The 23630-nt window shown below is 41.8% G+C and overlaps 1 protein-coding gene across 1 annotated transcript in view; it reads right to left on the bottom strand.

Annotated features, from left to right (window-relative positions):
- Positions 1 to 23630, bottom strand: part of KLF3 (KLF transcription factor 3) — a 36902-nt gene that overhangs the window by 4492 nt on the left and 8780 nt on the right. Inside the window, exons 2-5 of the mRNA XM_031010254.3 lie at positions 15774 to 15869; positions 7385 to 7871; positions 6570 to 6720; positions 1612 to 1772 (exon numbers count right to left, since the gene is read on the bottom strand). Of these exons, the coding sequence (XP_030866114.1) occupies positions 1612 to 1772; positions 6570 to 6720; positions 7385 to 7871; positions 15774 to 15830 (856 nt within the window). The 5' untranslated portion in view covers positions 15831 to 15869. The remainder of the gene's footprint in view (positions 1 to 1611; positions 1773 to 6569; positions 6721 to 7384; positions 7872 to 15773; positions 15870 to 23630) is intronic.

Here is a 23630-nt window from a genome sequence, read left to right as displayed (position 1 = left end):
ATTCTTCCCCATCTGTCCTGAGCCAGGTTTTCACAACCCCCTCCTGTAGGATAAGGATCATTTACAGATGAGGAACAAAAGCTCCTTGTGAGAAAATGATGGGGAGAACCAGGATGAAGGGAGACCCTCACAAATAAAAAGGCTGTTATGGCAATCTTACATTTTAAATTAGTCATAAGGGTCATAAGTATGACAAAATTAACTCCCATTTAACACCCTTTGTTCTCTAGAAGCCTTGAGGGATTACCATTCCTTGGCATTTGAAAGAGATAGGCAGGATTTCTATTATCTGCTTCCTGGTACAGAATACACACACAAAGAGGCATTTTTTTTTTCCTACATCTAAACTGTCACCCAAATATTCAATGTCCTTTTAATTTTAGGCTGGAAGTGGGTAACATCCACCTCTTGGGTCCCACTAATGCCTCAACGATGCCCTCAGTAATCATCGATTCGCACTGCTGTTTGGGCGTTGCTCTAGATACAAGGCTATCACCCTCAGCTCTCTCTGTGGGTGTTAGCTTCCTCTGCCTCCTCCCAGGATTCACTTAAAAACTTCACTTCCATTTTGCCACTTTCCTTCCCTTTTCTCTTCCAAACCTCAGATTCCTCTTTGTAAATTTTCTGAGTAAAAATGATTTGCAAGACTCAGAAAAGCAACCTACACTGCTAAGGAAAATGTACACAGATGCAAACTGCTGTCAAACTAGAATTTCACATCAAAGAGTTTGAGGTGAGATGAGTCTTACTGTACATACATCACCACTACTAATGGTCAATCAGGCTGTTAAAAGATGTCATTTTTAATATTTTTTAGAGACATGGCCTCCCTATGTTGCCCAGGCTGGACTTGAACTCCTGGGCTCAAACAATCCTCCTACTTCCACCTCCCAAGGAGCTGGGACCACAGGTGCACGTCACTGCACCTGGCTGTTAAAACATTTTTGTATTATTTCCTTAAGATGTTTTACTACCAAAATGTTTGGCACTGAGACCAATTTCACATTTTTCTCGGCCATGTAATGACTTTTATATGATCTGGCTGCTCATGCTCTATATTCAGTATTGGGCGAGATGGAAGAAATCCTAGAACAAATATGGTAGGCAACGGCGTAAGAGTTCCCTCAAGTTTAGAAGACAAATATTAACCACATTTCTTCACTTTTCTTTCCTTCAAGGACAGTCTTCTATTTGAATTGTGTTAAACTGCTGCATTAATTTGTGCTGCACAAAGACTGTTCGCTCTCATGAATTTACAATGCAGGTATGTGAAACAGCTCATAGGAAGGCCACATCCTTGACTGTGAAAGCACTTCCCCCATTCCAGCGGCGAAGGCTCCAACCCTTTCTCCCTCCTTTGCTAGAGAGCACAGAACTGCAAGTGATTGTGAGTGGCCTTGTTTTGGGGATTACTTTGAATCTATTCTAACTTATTACAAAGGCAAATCATTAGCAATATCTTCATTCTGCACAACTAATCTGGAGAAGACACATCTGGAGATGACTGTGGTAACTTTCAAGATGCCTGAAAACTTTCATCATAACAACCTTTGCATTCCATTCTAATACTTCTTAAGAAGAAAGATGAAGTGGGTCTGGTGTTTCTATTACCTGTGTGTGTTCTTCTGTGTGCTTTCAAGTGGGAGCTTTTAGTGTACACTTTGTTGCATCCATCATAATCACATCTGTGTATCCTCCGCTTCCTTTGAGTATCCGGGGATTCCACAGGTAAAGGTCTCTTCCCAGGCTGCACGATGACCGAAGGGTGATTCCTGTGAAAGCCAAGGTTACAGGCCAAATGTTGAGAGCACGCTCTTCCTTTTTCATCAGTCTACTAAAAGCATTAACAACACTGGGCAAAAACAAACAAACAAAAAATCCCAACAAAATAAACAAAAAGAAATTAGCTGATCAACCCAAGAAGCACTGCTATATTCATTCAACAAACATTGAGTGAGCACCTACCATGAGCCAGGCACTGTGCTTGGCACCGGGACACAAAGATGAATAAAAACAGGGTTCCTGCCCTCGAGGAGCTCACACTCTAGGGGGAGACAGACATGGAGATAAGTAATGACAGTAAGAAGGGTTAAGTGCTATGCTAGAGGCAGGCGCCGAGTGCTGGGGAGGCTCTTTCCCTCAGTCAACTTTTGCCTACTTATAGAATCTTGTGGTTCTAGGCAATGCTGAACACTATATTTTTTCACAGGCTGCTCTGATTTTCATTATTGTTGGCTAGGGAAAAATGGAAAAGATCAAACTCCTAAGTCTCAGGAAACCACATTGTAGGGTATATCTACGTTTTTATCCTTTATGTAATTGGCATTTAATTGGAGTCCCTTAGAGACTGCCAATTCATGTGCAATTTTCAAATGCCGGCTCTTCCAAAAAACAACAAAAAAGTTGGCATTGCTGTCTTCACAAACTCAAACCTCCACTGTCACTGTGATTCCTGTATGAGGGAGAATTTCAATGTAGTGTTGTGGTCACCCATGATGCTGGCTCACGTGGTGCCGGCTCCCCCATGGCATGCCTGACGTTCTCCCTACCTTCCTGATTTCTCTCTCATTCCTGAGTTTGCACCTTCCCTGGGTGGATTAGAAACCAAATCCTGTTAAAAATCTTATAATCTAAGCTTTCTTTTTTTCAGCAAGAAGGTGGTGGAGAGAAAAGGGAGATGGAGGAAGAGCTGGGAAAAGTCTGTTAAGTTCCTCAGGCTTCCCCTGCTGATTAATGTAAGTAATTATAATGTTCTAATCTGCTCATTCACTTTCCTAATGACTAATTACTTGATATATCACAAGTGTATGTCGTTGGCCTCTAACTGTAATGAAAGACTTCTTTCTCTTTCATATTTGAATCTATAGCTCCTAAAATGTTCCATATAATACAGGACTACTTTGCCTAAGTGTCTGTGGAGAAAAAAGGTGTGTGAAAAGGAAAAAAGAATTTGATGAGAGTAAACACTCTAACTCGTGAGCTTAAAAAAAGAATAAAAGAAATTTATCCATAAAAATCAAAAGGGAGTCTCTTGATATAAAACTTGTCTTGGTAAATATTTGAATACACATCCCTTGTCAATCACTTTTTCAGGCATGCTAAGAAGTGACTAGAAAAAGAATAAAAGGTGTGTTTCTTAAGTGACCTTACTTCTCATGCTTTTTTTTTTAAAAAAATTATTTATTTATTTATTTACTGCTCATGCTTTATTATGAGCAAAGGAAACTGTCAGTTTTGACTCTTACCTTCCTACTCTAATACCTGGAAGGGTGGTAGAGATGGATAAAATAGGCCAAGTTTAGATACATGGAAAAGTGAACATAAAGTAGTGAGGAGGGAGAAAAGAACAAGGACTTCAATTTTATATATATATATATATATATATATATGTGCAAACAGCAGAGAACACAGCAAAGTGAGAGGTTTACAGACAGAGTTTTTATAAGGCTGAATTATTCATTTAAAAATCATTCAATAGAAAGAAAAAAGTTCAGTTTATTTTTAACTTTCAGCTTTAATGCCATCTAATGAAAATATTTCATCTCCATTAAAAGAAATTCAGGAAATAAAGTGCTGGGGTAGAAATTTAATTATTAACTATAAAACTTTTATATGTCTTTGGGATACTGGGAGACTATCTTTCTCAGATAACTTTAGAAATCTCTCCCAGTTATTGGATTTTATGGGTTGGGAATCTAACCGTTTCTGTGCAGTCATTCTGATTGCCCTTTCCAGTTGTTTATTTTACACATAAAGGTGCACTGAAAGGCTGTGGGCTCCAGTTACAAATCCCAGCTCTGTCACTGACAGTCTCTGTGATCCTGGACCAAGATCTCGCCCTCTCTGTGTCTTAGTTTCCTCTCTGTAAACTGGGGATGATAATAATGTTATCTCAGAAGGTTATATCTCGGAACAATGTCTGTTCCCAAGATAAAGCTATAAATGGTAGCCATGAATATTTTCAGGTTCAAAATAGTCCATTTGTAACTTTGTACCCTACGGTTGTTTAATTTCATGAGTTTTTTGAGGATGTCCCCAAACCAGGATATCTCTGCTTGAGCTGTGTCCCTCAAACATTCTGAGCACAGTTACCTGCCGCATCTCTGAAGACAATGATGTTGGTTTAGGCCAAGGCTAGATTAAGAGTCTTGGGATCTCACACTTTTTGGTCTCCACTCCCATTTTCAAAGAGATGGTCTGGGATTATTATAACCAAGAAGTTACAGAGCTAATACATATAAGATATCTGTCCACTGTTTTGAGTTGAGACAGCCCCTCTTAAGTTTGCTATAATTCGCATACACAACTCAATAGGGAAATCTGATCCTTATGCTTTTTGTTCTAAATATAGCTTTGTATATTTAGAACAAAGAAATCTTTTTGTAAATCTATAACAAAAAGAATTTGAGGTACCTTTGAGTGCCTTTATAAATAATCCTAAAGTTGCAACACCACAATCAAGCAAATGGATTTCAAAGCTGTACTTTTAAGTCTGCCTCTGGAAAGGAAGGGTTTCTTAAGGCAAATATTATTGGGGCTGCCTCACTGCAGTGGTACTGGGTGCCTAGTTTCAAGTGATTCTTTCCTGGCTAGCTGGTTTCTTACGTGGGCTGCTACTGGGCATACTCCAAGACGTTACTTAATCACATCTGTGAGAACATTACTTAAAGAGTACATGTCCCAGCTGTGGCTAATCTGTTGCATTTTTTTGAGAAGCAGAATGCATTCTTAGGTCAGCATTAAAATAAGCATATTACTCATTAATCATTAAAAGCCACTGAGCTTGAGATCATCAAAAGAATATTACTTAAAATAAGAGAAAAGTATTTTCTTTTGAGCAGCATTCAGAGCACAGAATATTGCCTTCAAATCTTCTTATGTAATGTTTTACATTGCAACTCATAATAACCCAGACTTTGGAATAACACTTGTCCAGTCAACGGATCCCTCCCTTGGAGGCAGTTGGTTTTATTTAGTTTTACAGCATCTCTTTCATCACCCATGCAGGAACAACTATAAGTGCAGGCCACGTTGCTAGTTACCTTGCCAGAAACATCCCTCAACATAAAAAAAGAGTTAATTCCACCTCCAAGATGTGTCCATTTTGCCTAGTCATTTTTTCCTTTCACTTGAGTGCATGAGCAGATGCAATGGGTTGGATATGACAAGATGGCAGGAAAAGCCCTGATTCGGAAGCAGGAGATCAAGCCCAAGGCCCCTCAGTTGTTAGCAGTGTGAATATTGGCGAGTTATCTAATGTCTCAGGTAATCACTTCGCCTTTTGCTCCGACTCCCACATGCTTGTTGTGGAGGAATAAAATAATTCCTTTGAAAACACCTGGGAAGGTTTTTTTTGAGGGAAGAGGGCACTATGCAATTGTGAGGAATAATGAAATATAATTCCATCAGAGACTCTCTCCCTACCTGCTGATGAAGTCGGCTAAGGGTTATTCTCTTCTTCATCTATTGGGGAGCATATGACAACCCAAACCAAAAATGACTATGATTGGGTGCAGTGGACAATTAATCCATGAGCTACTATGAAGGTACCTACCCAAGCTGAATGTGGATACAACTAGGATATATTTGAAGTTACCATAAAATAGTTATTCTAAAATCAGAGAATTCACATTCTGCTGTAGAGTTAATTGTGAGAGGGAGCGGGGTACAGGGGGTAGAGAAGATAAAGGAGAAAGGTGGGTAGAACATTTATTCAAGTTGGAGGAAAATGATGCAGGAGGACAATGGAAGGGACCCTGTGGAGGTAATCATTGCCTTTGTACTAGGAAGCTGGCTGCTGAATCCAATGTTGAAGCACCATAACACAAGACAATCACAACTACAATTAATAATGAAAACAGAAATGGGGGCAGCAAGATTAAGTGACTAGTCCAAGATCATACATATGGCAGAGAGCAGAGGTGGGATCCTTGTTGGACCCGAAAACCATCTTCTTAGCAACTACAAACCCAGCCTTCAGTGTAATCACTGGTGGAGGTCAAGGTTATCTACAGCAGGATCCCACAAATGAGGTTACTGAAGCTGTGTGTGGCAACTACCACATTATACCATGTTAGACCTATAAGAAACCACCATTCAGGTGCTTGGATGCTGACCAACACTGCACAGCCTTCCTACTGGATAGCAATTCTACAGGATACTATACACTCTGTAAGGACTATGTGTGTCCACATGAAAACTTTACATGATCCACAGAACACCAAGTTTAATCTATACAAGGATTCTCATCATGGAAAAACTAAGTATACATAGCCTGGAAGAATGGAAAAAAAACAAAAATAATTCATGTGGTAAGGTGCAAAATCATGGATGACTGATTCCATGAAAACTTGATGTAACTTTTGTCATAACGTTGTCAGTGTAACAGCATATTGTTTTTGGAGAGATTCTCCCATCTTGACCAGTGGTACTGGACCAGTGGCGGCCACAGATCACAAGCCGTTCCTGGTCATCCACACCACATCACACGTGTGAAATCTTGTGCTTCTGCTCCAGGTTCCAAGATGCACGCTACTATGCAAATGCTGGGTAGACCTAAATATACTTACTCTTGCAACAGTGCTTGCGGGGGGGACACTGAGTTCATTAAGGGGGGTGACATTTCTTCAGGATAATAATCTGTCCTCTGTGGTTCGATCCCAGGTTCTATTTTAATTTTTTTCTGTGATATAGGCTTCTCATATGATTCAATTACAGGTACTAAAAAATAAAAATAGAAAAGTCACTTCATGTACAGTTTACCAATTTCAGCTTTTAAAAGCTTACTGCATAGCTCCTACCTACAACACAGATATGACAGGTTTATTTGCCTTTGGCAGATTATAGCAGGAACAAATCTGTGGGAGATTCTCGCCTCTCCTGACCATTATTTTGCCAGTAAGCAGCAAATATAGGGACCTGGATTCTAAGACACCAGCCCTGAAATGATTCGTTCTTATAATTCTGGATTATTTCCTTTCAACCCCTTAGTCCTCTGTCTATGACCAGCTGATAAACAAGGTAGCTTTTGATCACCATTAGTTTTCGCCGCGATCAAAAAGGATTTATTAAATGCCTTTTGTACCTAGAACCATGTTGGTATTCAAGAAAGCAACATAAAGTCAAGATTCTTTCTATCCCCAAGTTGACTATTACATAGTGAAAGTAATCATCTTATGGTATCAAACAGACAGCCTGATTCTTGGGATCTCTTCCAGTATCAACACTTTAGGGGAGGAAAAAAAAAAGGAAATGCCTTAGGCAGATGAGTATTTCCTTTGAAGAGTTCAACAGCTCTTGCCCCCATGCTTCCTCACCCACCCCATCTGGTGAAGCGCCAGTACGCTAAGCAAGTGCAGCAGCATGGAGCAGTGACGGAATTTACCTTGCATGCTACTACTGGAATTTTCCATCTCCTCCGATAAGGAGACCATGAGAGGCTGCTGGAGGTGACTTGTGTACATAAAGGGGACGGGCTGCACCACCACCGGCTGGATGACAGGCAGGATCCCCGGGCTCCGTATTCCATGCCGCGAGAGGGCAGCTGCCATCACTGGTGGCATGGACAGCGGCACGCCGAAGGGCTGCACGCCTGGAGAAGGGGGTGAGTATTTTTTTATCGGTGGGCTGGAAGAAGGCATGCTCAACCCAGGCGAGGCTCTCCGGTGTGAGGACGGGAACTTCAGAGAGGAGGGCGAATTCCCAGCCGACGGGGGTGAACTCCGCTTGTTCACCGTGAGGTCCACTGGCTCCATCTGTATTCCGTGCGACAGACCTTCTGGGGTCTGAAAGAACTTCTCAGGCAATGGTGTGGAGTAGATGACCCCATACTTGTTAGGCTTCATGGATTCCATGTAATTAGATGGGTATGACTATTAGAAAAGAAAAGGAAAACGTGTCAACAGCCAAATAAGTCCATTTACTTGAAACATGAATTAAGAAAAATATGCTAACAAGGCACTTAACAATTTACATGGGCTTTACAAAATAGTTTAGATTTCGATATATATGTGACCTTAAAAAAATGCTCAGAGAGGTGGTCTCAACATTAAAAATGCAATGAGAGGCGGTCTCAAAAATATTAAAACTAAGATCAATGTGGTCACTACTGCAGACGAAAAATCTGAAATTTAATCCTAAGATGATTCCTGTGTCAAACATTAAGGCCGATACCTGGCAAAATTCTAAGACAGGTGATAGCCCAGGCTTGGGGGCCATTATCATTAGGAGTCAGAGCTGGGGATCACAAGAACCAGTCAAGCCAAACCAACCTGGTTGCTTTTCTGGTGGGGTTTCTTGATGAGCAGGAGATGCTCTCTAGCTTTGATGTCTAACTTCGGCAGGACAGTTCTTTCTCAGGGTAAGTAGTGTCTTCAACTTCAGCAGGACATTGATTTCTCATCATACTTGTGTATAATAAGCAAGAATGGGGCTGCATGATAGGCAGTACCTTTCATCTGATGGGCTTCAGCAGCTGTACAATCCATGCCTAGGACTGGCCAACAATCCTAGTCAGCCTGGAACTGTGCTAGTTTCAGCACTGAAAGTCCCACATCCCATGAAACTCTACAGTCTCAGGCAAACCAGGAGGGGGTCAGTCACCATACACACCTTTGTACTGAAGGCCACCCTCACTGCGGCAATGATGTCCTTGGCCCTAACTTGCTCAATGTTCTTATTCAGAATCTGAATGAAGCTGTAGACTTGAATGGCAAGTCTGTGGATGACACGGAACTATAAGAAACAGCTAACGTGATATGACTCACATAAGGAAATGCGGTGCTCAAAGTCATTCACACAAGCTGAGGCCCTGTGTTCTCTCCTCTATACCCTGCTACCCACTCATCAAATGAGGCTGGGGCACAAACAAGGGAGTGCAGAAGAGACAAAAGAGTCTGTTTCCTTCCCAAGATCTGGTCCACAACTGACCTCATTTATCTTCAAACACCTTTCTCTCTTTAAATATCAGGATAACCTAACTTTCATCTGCCAGCTTTAAATACAAACCAGTCATCATAATTTCACACAATGGGCACTATCCTTGACCATGGAGTTCACCTAAATTACTTCTATTCCTTAACTAACATTTTGTTGTAAATTTTCTTTGTAGAATGCAACCTAATTTTTAATTTTAAAAAAATTAAACTCAACATAAACCATTATCTTTACTAGGCATTTTAGGGAAACTGAAATTTTGCATGTCAAGCCTGCTTACCTGCAGAAAATTCTTTGTACTTGAATGTCTGACAGTGACAGTGACAGTGATAAACAACATATTGTGCTTCTCTTCCAGCTCTAATACCCTATGTGTTTAAGAGTTAGAGGCAATACTAACTTGGGATGCAACCAAGAAAACCCAATGGTGCCTTGTAATTAAACAGCGTAAATGCACTATTAATTTCTGGGTCTCCTTGGCCCCTCTGGTGGCCACTATTGTGAGTTATGACTGTGGGGCAGCAGTGGTTTTGATAGGGATTCCTACTGAGATCACCCTCTTTCCTCTCTGGGCTTGGTCTGGGCGAATCCTCGGCTGGTTATGCATTGGAATCATCTGTGTTGTTTTTAAAATTCCAGATGCCCAGTCCCTGCTCCAGGCCTGCGGAGCAGCCTGTTACAGAGGAGTCAGTCAGTGAAACTTTATCACATAACTGTGTTTATCTTTATCTGGTTTGGATGTCAGGTCCTCATGGTTAAGATCAAGGTTATGGGATAACCTACACAACGAGCTTATACACATGCCATCCTGGAAATCCCTTCTTGTCCCTGCTTATACAAAAGATGCTCACTGTCACAGGCTCTAATGCTCCCAACCAGAGCTTCTCAAACTTTACCGTGCACATCCATCTCCCCGGAGCACTCGTTAAAATGCAAATTTTGAATTACCGGGGAGTGGACCAAGGGAACTTAGGCTACCTTTTGAATAGCAATGCTCTAAATGACAGAGATAGAAAATAAAGATACTAAAGGTCTATTTAAAGGAGGGAAAAAGAATTTTCTTTTCTTTTTCTTTTTTTTTTTGAGATAGGGTCTCACTGTTACTCAGGCTGGAGTGCAGTGGTATGATCATAGCTCACTGCAGCCTCGACCTCCTGGGCTCATATGATTCTCCCAATTCAGCCTCCGGAGGAAGTGGAACTACAGGCACATGACACCACGCCTGGCTAATTTTTGTATTTTTTTGTAGAGACTGGGTTTTGTCATGTTGTCCAGGCTGGTCTCGAACTCTTGGGCTCAAGTGATCTGCCTGCCTCAACCTCCCAAAGTTCTAGGATTACAGACATGAGCCACCACACGCAGCCAGTTTTCACTACTAACACTGCTTAAAAACAAGAACATGAAGGATATAAAATCAGAAAACACAAAATGCATAAAAACGGCTTTGAGTTATAGATCAAGGATCAAATGAAGAAAAGATTCTCTACCTTTCTTTAAAGCCAGGCATGCACAGTACCAACGCAAGAGGTCCAAAAGATAGCAACATTAAGTATTAAATAGATTTAAATTTAAATATTAAGATGGGTATTATTAAAAGAGGCACAAGGTTCATTAACAACAACAACAAAATAAATCCATTATAAATCATGTACATTGGAGGGTTTCAGGGAGTAATTAAATATAGGAAGGAGAATGATTTCGCCTAGTCTTAAAGTCTAATGTGCTTTATATAATTCTCCAAAGGGCAATGGTTCTGGTACTAGGAAAAAACTTTAGGAAATGGGAGGCAGCATTGTTTCTATTGACGAAAATGTAGCTTCTCCCTTATTTTCAGCCCTGTTCTTCCAAGACCTCCCTATGACCTAGATTTTAATGCCAACAGTTATTGGCAGCTAAATGGGAAGCAAAATGAGGACACAGTTTTATTGCTGTCATTGCTGGATTTTTCTATGCATGGGATGAGTTTTGGGAGAGTAGGAATTTAGAACCTCCAGATTTGCAAATTTAATAATATTCTCAGGTTTCTCAAGCCATTAAGACAGAAAAAGCCACACATAAAGCTAAGCTTTATCAACATTATGCGGTTTGCTGATAAGTCTGTTCTCAAATGAATGCCCTCATTCCCTCTATTGGATGTGCGATTATTGTAAGGTACAAGACTAACTGTGGGGAGAGACACATTTGGACACAGACACCCAACTCTGGGCAGATAATTAACTGTTTCCAGCCCAACTGCCTCACAAAAGGGTGAAGACATGTGGTCCCTCAAGCTGGTTCACTTTATTTGGGTGGTGCACACAAGCTTTTGCAATCAGCTTCCAACAATCTGGTGCCGTGTAGGGACTGACACGGCAGGGTGTGAGCTCTGGGCAGGTACAACCTGGTAACAGTCTTCCCCGCTCTGTTCCAGACAGTTCCTATGTTCTATCAAAGCAATGCATACAAGCATGGCTGTACTGGCCCCCATATCCAAATCAGAGACAAATGTTGATGAAGCAAAAAATGTGCCTCTGGCCACGGATGGACCTCCAGTGCCCTCTGTGCATGCTGCTTAGTCCAAGAGACACTGTGTCCTGGAACAGAGCAGTCCAAAGACAAGACACAGACATGGGTCTTTCCCGCTTCTGCCTCTGGCCCCCACTAGGGATCTTAAGAGCTTAAAACAACGGGCTGGGCCAGGCATGGTGGCTCACACTTTTAACTCCAGCACTTGGAGAGGCTGAGGCAGGAGGATATCTTAAGGCCGAGAGTTTGAGACCAGCCTGGGCAACATAGTGAGATCCTGTCTCTACAGAAAAAAAAAAAATGTAGTGGGGCATGGTGGTGCTTGCTTGTAGTCCCAGCTACTTGGGAGGCTGAGGGAGGAGGATTGCTTGAACCCAGGCGTTTGAGGTTGCAGTGATCTTGGTACTGCATTCCAGCCTGGGCAACAGAGCAATACCTTGTCTCAAAACCAAAACAAAACCAAAAAAAAAAAAAAGACACACAAAAAACCAAAACAAAAAAAAACCCCACAAAACCACTGATCTGCTATAAGAGTTATTTCCGTCTGTAACATGTACTCAGATGTTCACACCCCTGCACAGTGTGCATTTACTTATTGACTGCTGCTTCTCACTGCACTGTGAGGTGATGAGGGCCTGCAATAGGTGCTCAATTAATACTTGATAAATGTGTAGTAAATTAACACACTCTCTTAGCAGGTTTTTATTACTGATAAAGTGAAGAATAATATACTAATTATTTTGAACTTTGAAAAAGTGATTTTAATTGCAACAGGGAAAGAGGTACCACGTTTGGATAATTTCCCAAAGCTCTATCACTTTATGCTAAGGTGATAATTGCAATAGTTTCTCATTTTATGAGGAATAGTTTTGGCGAGCTTTCCATTATAAGACAGTTTCAGTGGACGGAATGATGGAAACATGGATGAAATCTCTATTTCACTATTCATCAACATGAAAAAAAGTGAATGTCCATGACAGGTCAAGTCAAAAGAATCTTCATCCAAGAGAGGGTTCCAGGCACAGGAAGGCATGGTGCGTGTATAAACACACACTCTGGGAAGAGCAAATGGCATGCACCCCCATGCAAACAGAGGTAGAAAGCTCTCTTTCCACCAGGCTTGAAAAAGCCATGAAAAGTTTCTGTTAGAAAAGAGCAGAGGAAATTACTGATGTGACATACTTTCCTATCTATAAGGAGTCTGTTAGATGACCGAAGATAACAGAATATTATTAATCCTTTCTTCAAAAGTAATCTTTCCACAGGAATAGAAGAATACTTTTAAAGTTTGTTTTTTGATTTGTTTTGTTTTTTTACAATTTGTTTCCTTGCTCACTTCCTGAATTAAATCCTTTAATTTTCAATCTTTTGGGAAATGGTAAAAAAAAGATTTATGTACATGCGCATTTTTTTACACACAGTTTCATATTTTATAATTTTTTCAAAAAAAAACAGAAGCTTGGGGAGCTGCTGGTGATTTTGCCAACACTGGCTGGATGTAAGTAGCAGAGACTGAAGGCACAGACTTGGGGAGGGAGAGTCTCCTCTGTTCCTCATTCTAGCAAATTTTAACAGGGTGACCCCAAGCCTCAAAGCACAAGGCTAGTGGAGAACAGTATGAGGGCTTATATTTGATTAAGAGGGAAATGACACGTCCTCACTTTCTCTAACCTATAGCAAAAGCACAAACAAGCGATTGTTTCTGCTGTGCTATCCTTTTAGGGGGTGGGAAGAGGGGGAGAAATAAGTTACCATAAAATATTTTTATTCATCTATAGAAATTAAAAATACTTTTACAAATGTCCTATTGTGCCTTAATGTTTACAACGTTGACTTGAAGAGCCAAAGACTTTGACCTTCAGGTCAAAGACTGAATTAAAAAGAAAAAGGAATAATAAATGAGGTTCAATATACTTCACCTATGAAGGCAGGAAAGACGAAATTTGAACACTTAAGAGTGGAAACAAAAGCTTTTTAATTTGTTTAAGTAAAATCATTTTAACACCCCACTGCTCAAATGTTTCTGTTAACTGAGGTTGCACTGAATTAAGAAAAAAATACTTCCTGCTGAAGAAAGTTAAAACCAAAAAAAGAAAAAGAAAAAAAAAACCTTCATTTTAAAGGACTGACAGTAACTTTTGGTGAAACTAAATTCTAAAAGTGTCAGCTGCAGTTGAAATCTAGCACATGAAGGAGAAAAAGACCATTAACTGCAAAATCAGTTCTACATATTTTAACTTCATGTATTAATACGTTACAACAATACAAGTTTAACAGTTACTTCAAATTCGTTTTATTCCACATTTTTTTTTCGGTTAAGTGCATTTCCTTGCACTTAATTATATATATCACACCAATTTAGCAATGTGGATCTTCATTTTAGCTTTATATTAGACTCTTGAGCCTTATGTTCATGCTTGATTAAAAGCACTGGAAGTACATTGAACAGTAAAATGCCTCACTGATGGCTCTGCACCAATTGTAAAATGAATCATATTCTCCAGTGCTAAAAACCTATTCCTATTTCAAGAATATAATTAATGGGGAAATTTTATACCTTCATTTTCCTCTAACGTGATCATGTAGTGATGCCGGGGAGGGGGATTTGATGAATACAATGACAGCACTGAATAACATTCGAAGTAATTTAGTTTTTTGGCCAGGAGCGGTGGCTCATGCCTGTAATCCCAGCACTTCGGGAGGCTGAGGTGGGTGGATTATCTGAGGTCAGGAGTTCAAGACCAGCCTGGCCAACATGGTGAAACCTGGCCTCTACTGAAAATACAAAAATTAGCCGGGCGTGGTGGCGGGCGCCTGTAATCCCAGCTACTATGGGGGCTGAGGCAGGAGAATCACTTGAACCTGGGAGGCGGAGGTTGCAGTGAGCTGAGGTCACACCACTGCACTCCCGCCTAGGCGACAGAGTGAGAGTCCATCTCAAAAAGTAATTTAGTTTTTTGATTAATAAAATCCTTATTGCTCAGTTGCTACCATATTCAGACACTTGGTTATTCAGTTATCATGCTGGAATGTAAATGTTATTTCCTTAAAGCCCCTCTGACTTAACTTGCATTATAGATACTGGTAAACACTTTACTGGCTTAGTAATATCCATGGCAACTCAGCTCCAAGGGCCTCGGCGTGACCCCCGTGTCTTGTATAAATATTTTTGGCAGGAACCTCCAGAGCCCATGCATAAGGATGATCTAATTTTGCAAGCGTGTCATTACCAACCTTCAGATACACAACTCGGGCCAAGTTTTCCCCCTTGTGAATATTTTCCAAGCCCGTGGAAGAAAAGAGCAAGACAGAGTGGGAGCATTGCCTTGTTATTCAATATTCACTCAACCAGAATCCTCAAGTTGAAACCACTCCCTGCTCTGAAGTCAGACAGCTTCCTCTGTCACCATGTCTCACCTTCATGGCACTGGTGTTGTACCTGCAGAAACCCCAGACTCCTCACTAGTCCCTGGCGGCCTAAAAGCAGCCAGTGGCCTGGCTCCCATGAGGGGGTGGCTTAGCGCTAAGGTGCTGAAAAGGACAATGAACGTAATTCCTACCCAGCCAGACTCTTCCAAGTAAACGAGATTCCGTCCTCACTGCCAAGTCTTTCTCTCGCTGGCTTCCCTCAGTCATCTCATATAGTTACAGCTCCATATGGCTGTTGTCATTGGTTTTTAAGCAAATCATCCTATTCTTAATATATTTTTACACACAAAAGGGCTGAGGAATTTTTGTAAACTTACTTCTGTCATGAGAGGATTCACCTGTGGCCTAAGTTCTATGCTGATCATATCTTAGGGGGACACCGGGCACGGGTCTTAAGGAAGCGCAGATCCCATTTAAAGGATCCACAGCTGCTAGGACAGTATTTAGCTCACTCATACCTGGTGGCGTTGAGAAAAGTTTGCCTATGAAATGCCTGTCAAGCAATGAGTGATTTTTTTTTTTTTTTTTGAGACGGACTTTCGCTCTTGTTGCCCAGGCTGGAGTGCAATGGTGCGATCTCTGCTATCTCGGCTCACCGTAACCTCCGCCTCCCAGGTTCAAGCGACTCTCCTGCCTCAGCCTCCCGAGTAGCTGGGATTATAGGCATGTGCCACCACGCCTGGCTAATTTGGTATTTTTAGTAGAGACGGGGTTTCTTCATGTTGGTCAGGCTGGTCTCAAACTCCCGACCTCAGGTGATCCTCCCGCCTCGGTCTCCCAAAGTGCTGGGATTACAGGCGTGAGCCGCCACGTCCGGCCATGATTTCAAGGAATAATTCAACACACAATAATGTTATCATCACTTGGAAAAAATAAGGCGAGGTGTTCAATCTTGGAAAACTTACCACTGAGACAGGGTCCATGGCCTCTTGCTTGACAGGAACTGGGTCAAACATGAGCATTCTTTTAGTTAAACCTTCTAGGGTGCTCTGGTGTTCGGCCTAGAAAACAAAACAAGGTATCCATCTAAGTCTCAAGGTGACTTTAAATACAAACTAGTAAAAATAAAATATAGCCTGGGCAAGGTGGCTCACCCCTGTAATCCCAGCACTTTGAGAGGCTGAGGCAGACGGATCGCCTGAGGTCAGGAGTTCGAGACCAGCCTGGCCAACATGGTGAAACCCCGTCTCCACTAAAAATGCAAAAATTAGCTGGGCGTGATGGCACTCGTCTATAATCCCAGCTACTCGGAAGGCTGAGGCAGGAGAATCGCTTGAACCCAGGAGGCGGAGGTTGCAGTGAGCCGAAATGGCACCGCTGCACTCCAGCCTGGGTGATGGAGCGAGGCACTACCTCAAAAAAATAAATAAATAAATGAATAAATAAATAATAAAATGAAATATAATACTCCTCACCCCACTTCTCTACTCCTTTTTCTCCCCTACCCCTGGAATGGCTGGAATTTGTTTCCCTTACCTATGAAAGATGCCATTTACATAATTAAAACCAGACTCCATGGTCATAACCAGATGAGAGCCAACCAGCATTTCTAACTCAATACAGAAACCCTGACTTTTCTGCAACACTATGTACAGCCCCTTCTGAGCGCCAAAGCTTGCTTGGGATTGCCGTGCAACTCTTTAGGGGTTCAGATTACATATGATTGTTAAACACCTTCCCTTTTCCGCGATGTCGGTCACAGAAAAATTAGGGGAAAAAAAGACAAGCAGAAAGAAAACCTAGAACCAACCATCATTAAAATTTCATTTTTATTCTAACAAACCCTCTTTAAAACTGGGCTCACAGTGTACATGGTATTTATTACCTAACATTTCACTGAACAATTTATGTGAAAATGTTTCTTTTACAGTAAGTATGGTTCTGCACCATCAAATCCCCCGTGCCACTGTGTGAACACATCAGTTTACTTAACTTCTTCCTCTTTATTAGGCACTTAGGGTTGCTTCTAAACTTTCGCCATTACAAACAGCAATGAGCCTCTTTAAATATATCCTCCTGCACACCATTAATTTTTAGGATAAGTTTTCTGTAGGGGAATTCCTGGGTGAGAAGTATATACATTTCCCAAAGCGCCTGATGCATCACCTGGCAAAGACGAACTATTATTTTCATTAATAAAATACCACCTGTTTCCCCAAATCTCCACCAGCAACATGTGTTATCACTTGTGTTATAAAAGATAAACACCTTGCCAACTTGTTAAGTCTCAAGATGGCAAATGATTTTTATTCTAAATTGATTTGGTTATTGAAGTTATTTTTTTTCAGCTTTATTGACCATCTGGATTTCTTCTTTTGAGAAATGCCTACTTAGGGCTTGACAGCCTCCACCACTTCTTATTGTTTTCTAAGCACTTTTCACATATGAAGAATATTAGCTTGTTTTCACTCAGATTTCTCCTCATTAGGAAATGAGCCTATTGTAAAGGAAATGTCCACCTCGATCCTGTCCTGTCCTTTTCTTCTGTTGTTCTCTGCTTGCCATCCTTTCTATTTTCTTCTGTGTTCTGTATAGTCCACTTCTAACACCAATCTACATCCAGCCAACTGCTTCTTCACAGGACGAAATATTCAGTCTGCTCAATGTTCAAATGTGTCTCCTCAGTTACAGAAACACTGTCCTGCTACTAGACACACTTTCAGAAATCGACTTCAGGCACTCATTAGCCAAATTTGGTTTAAGTGCTCAGCGCTTTGGTTAGAGGTAAGGTCTTTATAGATCACCCTGGTTTGAGTGGCAAAGTGAACAAGTTCTAGAGTGAGTTCCAGCTGAAGAAGCTGCAGGAATCCCGGGTTCTGGATTACTTCTTGTATTTCAGTGTTAAAAACCCCCATCCCCACCTCCATGATAGCAATCCTATAATTTGTTGTGTTGGTGCTCTACGGGTTTATACTAAGATATCTTCATATACAATGATGGAAGTGATACTATGTCGTTCTTGTGCTTCGTTGATTCATTGAAGAAAGCCTGTTTTGAATCTCACGACAACACACGAATTTCATCAATAACTCGACATAAGGCCTTGACTTCAAAATTGTATTTTCCTCCATCACAGGGTGTATTGTAATCTGCAAACACAATTTGATACCAAGCTGCTCAAATCAATGGTGCTACTACCCTCTTATGTATTCCAGCAAGAACTAACCGCAACAGCCAGTGAAAAATAGATGATTTCATAATGAGGGATGAAAACGCTTTTGTGTCTTGGGATCTATTATTAACCAGTTCCCAGCCTAGCAGCTGTACGGATGAACATGGTTCTAAGAATTGTTGTCCAGTGCCTCACAGTGGACCATAAACAAAAGATGTGAGGTCTCCTGCTTACATCAATGAGGTCAGATCATTTAGCAGCCCTGACTCACGGCTGGTCACCCTGTGGCAGCCTCCCACCTCCTCACCCCCAGCTTTTTACACTGAATTCACTCTTCCAGACTCATCTATCCCACTAGAGAGTATCTTGATGCAAATGCTTCCAAATTAAAGCATTCACATTCTCAGGTGTATAAGGAAGGAGCCATGGTTTTGAGACTCAAGCAGGCTACAAACTAACGCAGCCATGGGGCAAGAGTGATCATTTGTAAAATGCAGAGCATGCCTCCCTATCTGCTTCTCAAGGATTTAGGTCTATCAAATGAGATTAAAACACACACACACACACACACACTCTCCTTTTGCCCTCATTTATATCCATATGCACATAAAATCTGGATGTATATTCCGTACACACAACACTAAATGTGTTGGTTCCAACTTCCGGAGCAAAAATGTCTGGTGTTTGCCTCTTTGCTAACATACACTAGCCTTAGAGGTCTATCCCCCATCCTTAAATAAAACTCAGACTAGATTCAGTTTCAAAGTTAACAGCTGCCTACATCCTGTATGAGGTCTCATATAAGGCCTTGACACTTCACAACTGTACCACTGCAACAACAGCTTCTGAGCGAGGCCAGCATCTCCACACTTCATGTCATCCTGCACTCTTTACGACCACTAATTGCAGCACAGCAGAATAAATTAAGATGATGGGCTCTGGAGTTCCTTTTGGTTCAAATTCTAAGTCTACCATTTAGCTCACACAGCTTTCAATGACTTTGTCTAATGGCCACAGCAACGACTACTGAATCCTTTTAGAAATGAATTACACATTAATGTGCTACATCTTTTTATCATTAAGACATTATTTAAATCACTATTGTTCTTTAATTTTTTGTTTTATCTAAGTTTAAGGAAATGCAAGACTTGTAATCCTAAGAGAAACACAGTCTAGTATAAAACGCTGGCACTGACTGGGCGTGGTGGCTCATGCCTGTAATTCCAGCACTTTGGGAGGCCGAGGTGGGCGGATCATTGAGGATAGGAGATTGAGACCAGCCTTGCCAACGTGGTGAAACCCCGTTTCTACTAAACATACAACAAATTAGCCAGGTGTGGTGGCGCACGCCTGCAATCCCAGCTATTCGCGAGGCTGAGGCAGCAGAATCGCTTGAACCCAGGAGGCGGAGGTTGCAGTGAGCCCAAATAGCGCCACTGCACTCCAGCTTGGGCAACAAGAGCGAAACTCTGGTCTCAAAAAAAACAAAAACAAAAACAAAAACAAAAAAACACTGGCACTAACAAAACCTGATTTGCTTTTACTAAAAAATAATTACAAAGGTATGTTTATTTGCCCAGAAATGTACCTCAAAGTAATCCAAATGTTGATGAAGGGATGTTCTTATTACAGAAGTATTTAAGTTAATAAACAAAGAAGGAATGATAGGATTAGAATACCTATTTTTGAAATTCCTAACTAAATAATGCATCCCTGGACATTAAAAAAAAAGTCTGTGCAAAATTCAAATATCACAAAGAATAGAATCAAACTCACTATTTCACATGTCTACAAGCACTTTGTTTCCAATTTGGTAGCTTCTGATAATAGCTTTTAAATGATGATGCTTTTAGTGATAGTCACAGGATATAAAACAAGAAGATAAAGGACATGCAAAGAAAATGTCTGGAACCACACAACCGAAACTGTTAACAGGAGCTTCTTGGGAGTGGCGGTGGGTGGGACAGCTTTCTACACATCTGTGTTCTATTTTTAAAGTTTATTATTTATATGTATTTTTATTTTGAGATGGAGTCCCACTCTGTCACCCAGGCTGGAGTGCAGTGGAACGATCTCGGCTCACTGCAACCTCTGCCTCCTGGGTTCAAGCGATTCTTCTGCCTCAGCCTCCCGAGTAGCTGGGATTACAGGCACGCACCACCACTCCTGGCTTAGTTTTATACTTTTAGTAGAGACGGGGTTTCACCATGTTGGCTAGGCTGGTCTCGAACTCCTGACCTCAAGTGATCTGCCTGCCTCGGCCTCCCAAAGTGCTGGGATTACAGGTGTAAGCCACTACACCTGGCCAAGTTTATTATTTCCATAATCAAAACTTTTAACAAAGACAAGATGGGGAAGCCAAGCTAGGAAGGAACCAAATTTAGAAAGAGAATCAAACACATGAACAGAAATGAGGCTTCTGTTTATGTATTTGCAAAAAATTTCTATACTTTGCACCCATATCTCTGACTACAGGGACCACTTATGTCATTGGTACTGATTTGTTTACAGGTTCTGATCTACAATAATAAAAGAGTGACCGTACAGTCTTCAACGTGCCTTCCACATAACTGAGAAGTAACTTAAGCCCTGGAAGAATTAGGGTCCCTAAACTTGGCAGTCTTTGGTACCCATGGGCGGCTCAGTGCACTGGGGTTATTACCATTCTGAAAGAATGCTAAGTAAACCACAAATGCTTAGAAAATCTATCATACAGTACTGACGGCAATCAGTAGGTGGCGCACTAAAACAGACATTAGAGACCAGGACACCGGCAGTAAATCAATCCAGTTGGCCAACCTCTCGGTCTTTAAACCTAGTGGGTTTTAACCAGGCTCAGGAATTCTATTAATCATTTTATGTGGGTATCACAGAGAAGAGGAGGCTCTAAATGTGGTTCTATTTTTTTCTGACGACTATTTTCCAATCATAAACACATTGACATCTTCATTATATTTAACTAGCTTAGCTAGCTTTAGAAATACATTAGCTAGTCTTAGAAATACATTCTAATGCTAAACTAAGCAATACCAGGATAACAAAACTGCATCCAAAAGGGGGGTGAAGGGCAAAATTGTTTTTATGAAAAATTCTAAGTTATTGAGGTGCTTAAAAGCAAAAATATACAGGAACATCACCACCGCCAAAATAATTTTCCATAACTGGAGCAAATGCCATCTTCCCCAGCTGTGTTATTTTGCAGAGAAAGGCCAATAAAAATGAATGGTCCTCAAAAAGGAGAAACAGATTTCCCTTCATGCTCTTTCCACCTACACTTCTGACTTTTCAGATGTTAAAATAAGGGTCAAATTTCTGTCAAAATGCAAGACTGCGTGATTATAGATTAAAAGGGTTGGTGAATCATTGACATGAAGTTTCAGAAGTAATGCAGTCCTGCTTTGGAGCCCTATCCAGTGGTGTCTGAGGCCTATGCACAATGGCTTTATGGGGTGGGGGGCGGGGCTGCAGGTGAGCTGCAAGGCTTAGAAACACACACACAGTCCTTCATGGAAGACGAGGTTAGGGGGTTACTAAACCTCCTCTGAAAGCAGCTTGCCTGGAGGCTAGAGCATGATTTATTACAGAAACGACCTTACAGACAACTGCCTGCCCCTTCCTGAGGGAGGAGGAAGGTGGAGAGAGAATGTGTACGTATCAGGAGCAGTTTCTTCCCTGTTTCTTGGGGTTAGAGCAAGACCTGCCTCTGACGTTCCTTCTCATCTCCCTATTTCTTCCTTTCTCCATGCCCTCATTTCTTCCCACAGATCCTCAAAGGGTGCCTGCATTATCTTCCCCAACCCAGGACTGACCCCGAGGCTCCAAATCACCTGCCTTCCTCCAAGCAAACTTCCGTCTCCCAGCTGGCCTCGGCTAGGCATACGGAGCAACACACTAACACACCATCGCTAAGCCTCCCTTTCAACTCTTCTAAGTTTTTGGATTTTTAAAAGAGAAAACATGTTATCTTCCCCCACCCTTACTCCCCAAAGGAACTTAAGGCAAAAAAAGAAAAAAAAAAAAAAAAAGGCTGTGTGTGCATGTGTGTGTGTAGTTCTTGGCTAGGAAAACTGGGCAGGCAAGCAACATCCCTGTAGCTAAACTTCCTTTCCAGAGAAACTTTTCTCTCTTCGTTTCTTTACCCAAATCCTTCAAAATCCCCCAATGGCTCAAGTATTATTTAAGGACAGTTGCCCTAGCCAGAAATACAGGGGACAGGCAACAGATGTCAGCAGGCATTTTTAAGCTGGAGGCTCCCTGAAACAAAGCTAAGCACTGGCACCTACCTGGAATTTCCTACCTGGACATTCTTGGAAATTTTCATGCCACTCTGTGATTTTCACCTGTCTTACTCTTCTATGACTGGTTTGAAAAGGAGAAAAATTCCATGCGGTGTTTCTAAATCTTCGCCCCTCACGAATTAGTTATTTTGCATTAATGTGTATTATAAATGGGAAAGAAGTTAATTAGTTCGTTTCAGATGAAATATAATGATCCAGTGAGCAAACAACCCACCCTCTCTCCTCTCTCTGCTAACAAGCCACCCAATTTTACTTTCCTGCCTCCACCCATCTGCTCCACCCTATGGAGAGTTGCCAAGGCAAGTCCAACTTGTCCAAACAGGACATGGCTTCAGATAAGATTCTGCCCACACCCTGTACTTCGGAAAGACCAAGTGAAGCAATTGATTTTGCTTGTCAATAAGGACAGGTGCAAAGGTAACAACCAAGCAGAAGCCTGACAAGTTTCCAAACTGAGGCCTGGCAAAGTGGGGCTGGGGGCGGGGATACCCACACCCATGCTACCCTCTAAGTTCAAGGCCATCTGGCTAGTGGCATTCTACACCCTTCTTAGAGAAACTGCAGCAAACTCGAATCATTTTCCCTACTAGGGTTACACACTTGTTTATGCTCTCTGACAATTTTGTGTTTTAGTTTTAAGGGCAGGCAACCCAAGATAAATTGAAAAATACCCATAATGTCTAATCCTGCTGTGTACATATCTCACAAGGCCTCGCCTAAGCCCTCACAATTCTCCTCTGTGAAGTGTTATATAATCAAATCCAGAAGGGCTGCGTGAGGCCACACTGCCTCTCATCTGCCTCTGCTCAGTGCCCTCCCTATCACTGGAGACCCACCCAACTCCACCCTAAGGAGCCTCCACCCATGGGGCCCCACCCTGCAGGGAGTGGGAGGTTGGGAGGGACCAGTTGGCGCTGGGCAGCAGCCAGTTCCTGGAAATTCCGGCCTGAACAGGGATGGTTAGAATCTTAAAAATAACCAGAAGGAACCGTGGGGCTGTGATCATTCCTCTGCTCCTGAGGATTCTCCACTGAAGTTCCTCCCAGAGAGCCACTGAAACTTTGGATACAAAACCATGAGCGAAGCCTACCCTCTCCCTTTAAAAATAAGCAGAAAAGAAACAGAAAAGCATTTTGAACCACTGCTATCAACGTGGCCCAAACCAACCCTACCCCTCCTTGTTCCTGCCTCTAAGGCTGCCCCCTCCCCGCCTCCCATTGGCCTTATTTTCTGGTCCTTCACCATGGAAACCTAGAGGCCATCTCTGAAGCCCTCCTCACCTCCTTTGCTCTCCCCTCCTGCCTCGGGGGCCAGGCCCTCAGCGCCTCCCACCTGCGTTGCTGCAGCTTTTC

The sequence above is a fragment of the Gorilla gorilla genome, chromosome 3 (assembly GCF_029281585.2).
Source record: "Gorilla gorilla gorilla isolate KB3781 chromosome 3, NHGRI_mGorGor1-v2.1_pri, whole genome shotgun sequence".
NCBI classification, from domain to species: Eukaryota; Metazoa; Chordata; class Mammalia; order Primates; family Hominidae; genus Gorilla; species Gorilla gorilla.
This window is presented reverse-complemented; position numbering and strand designations above follow the sequence as displayed.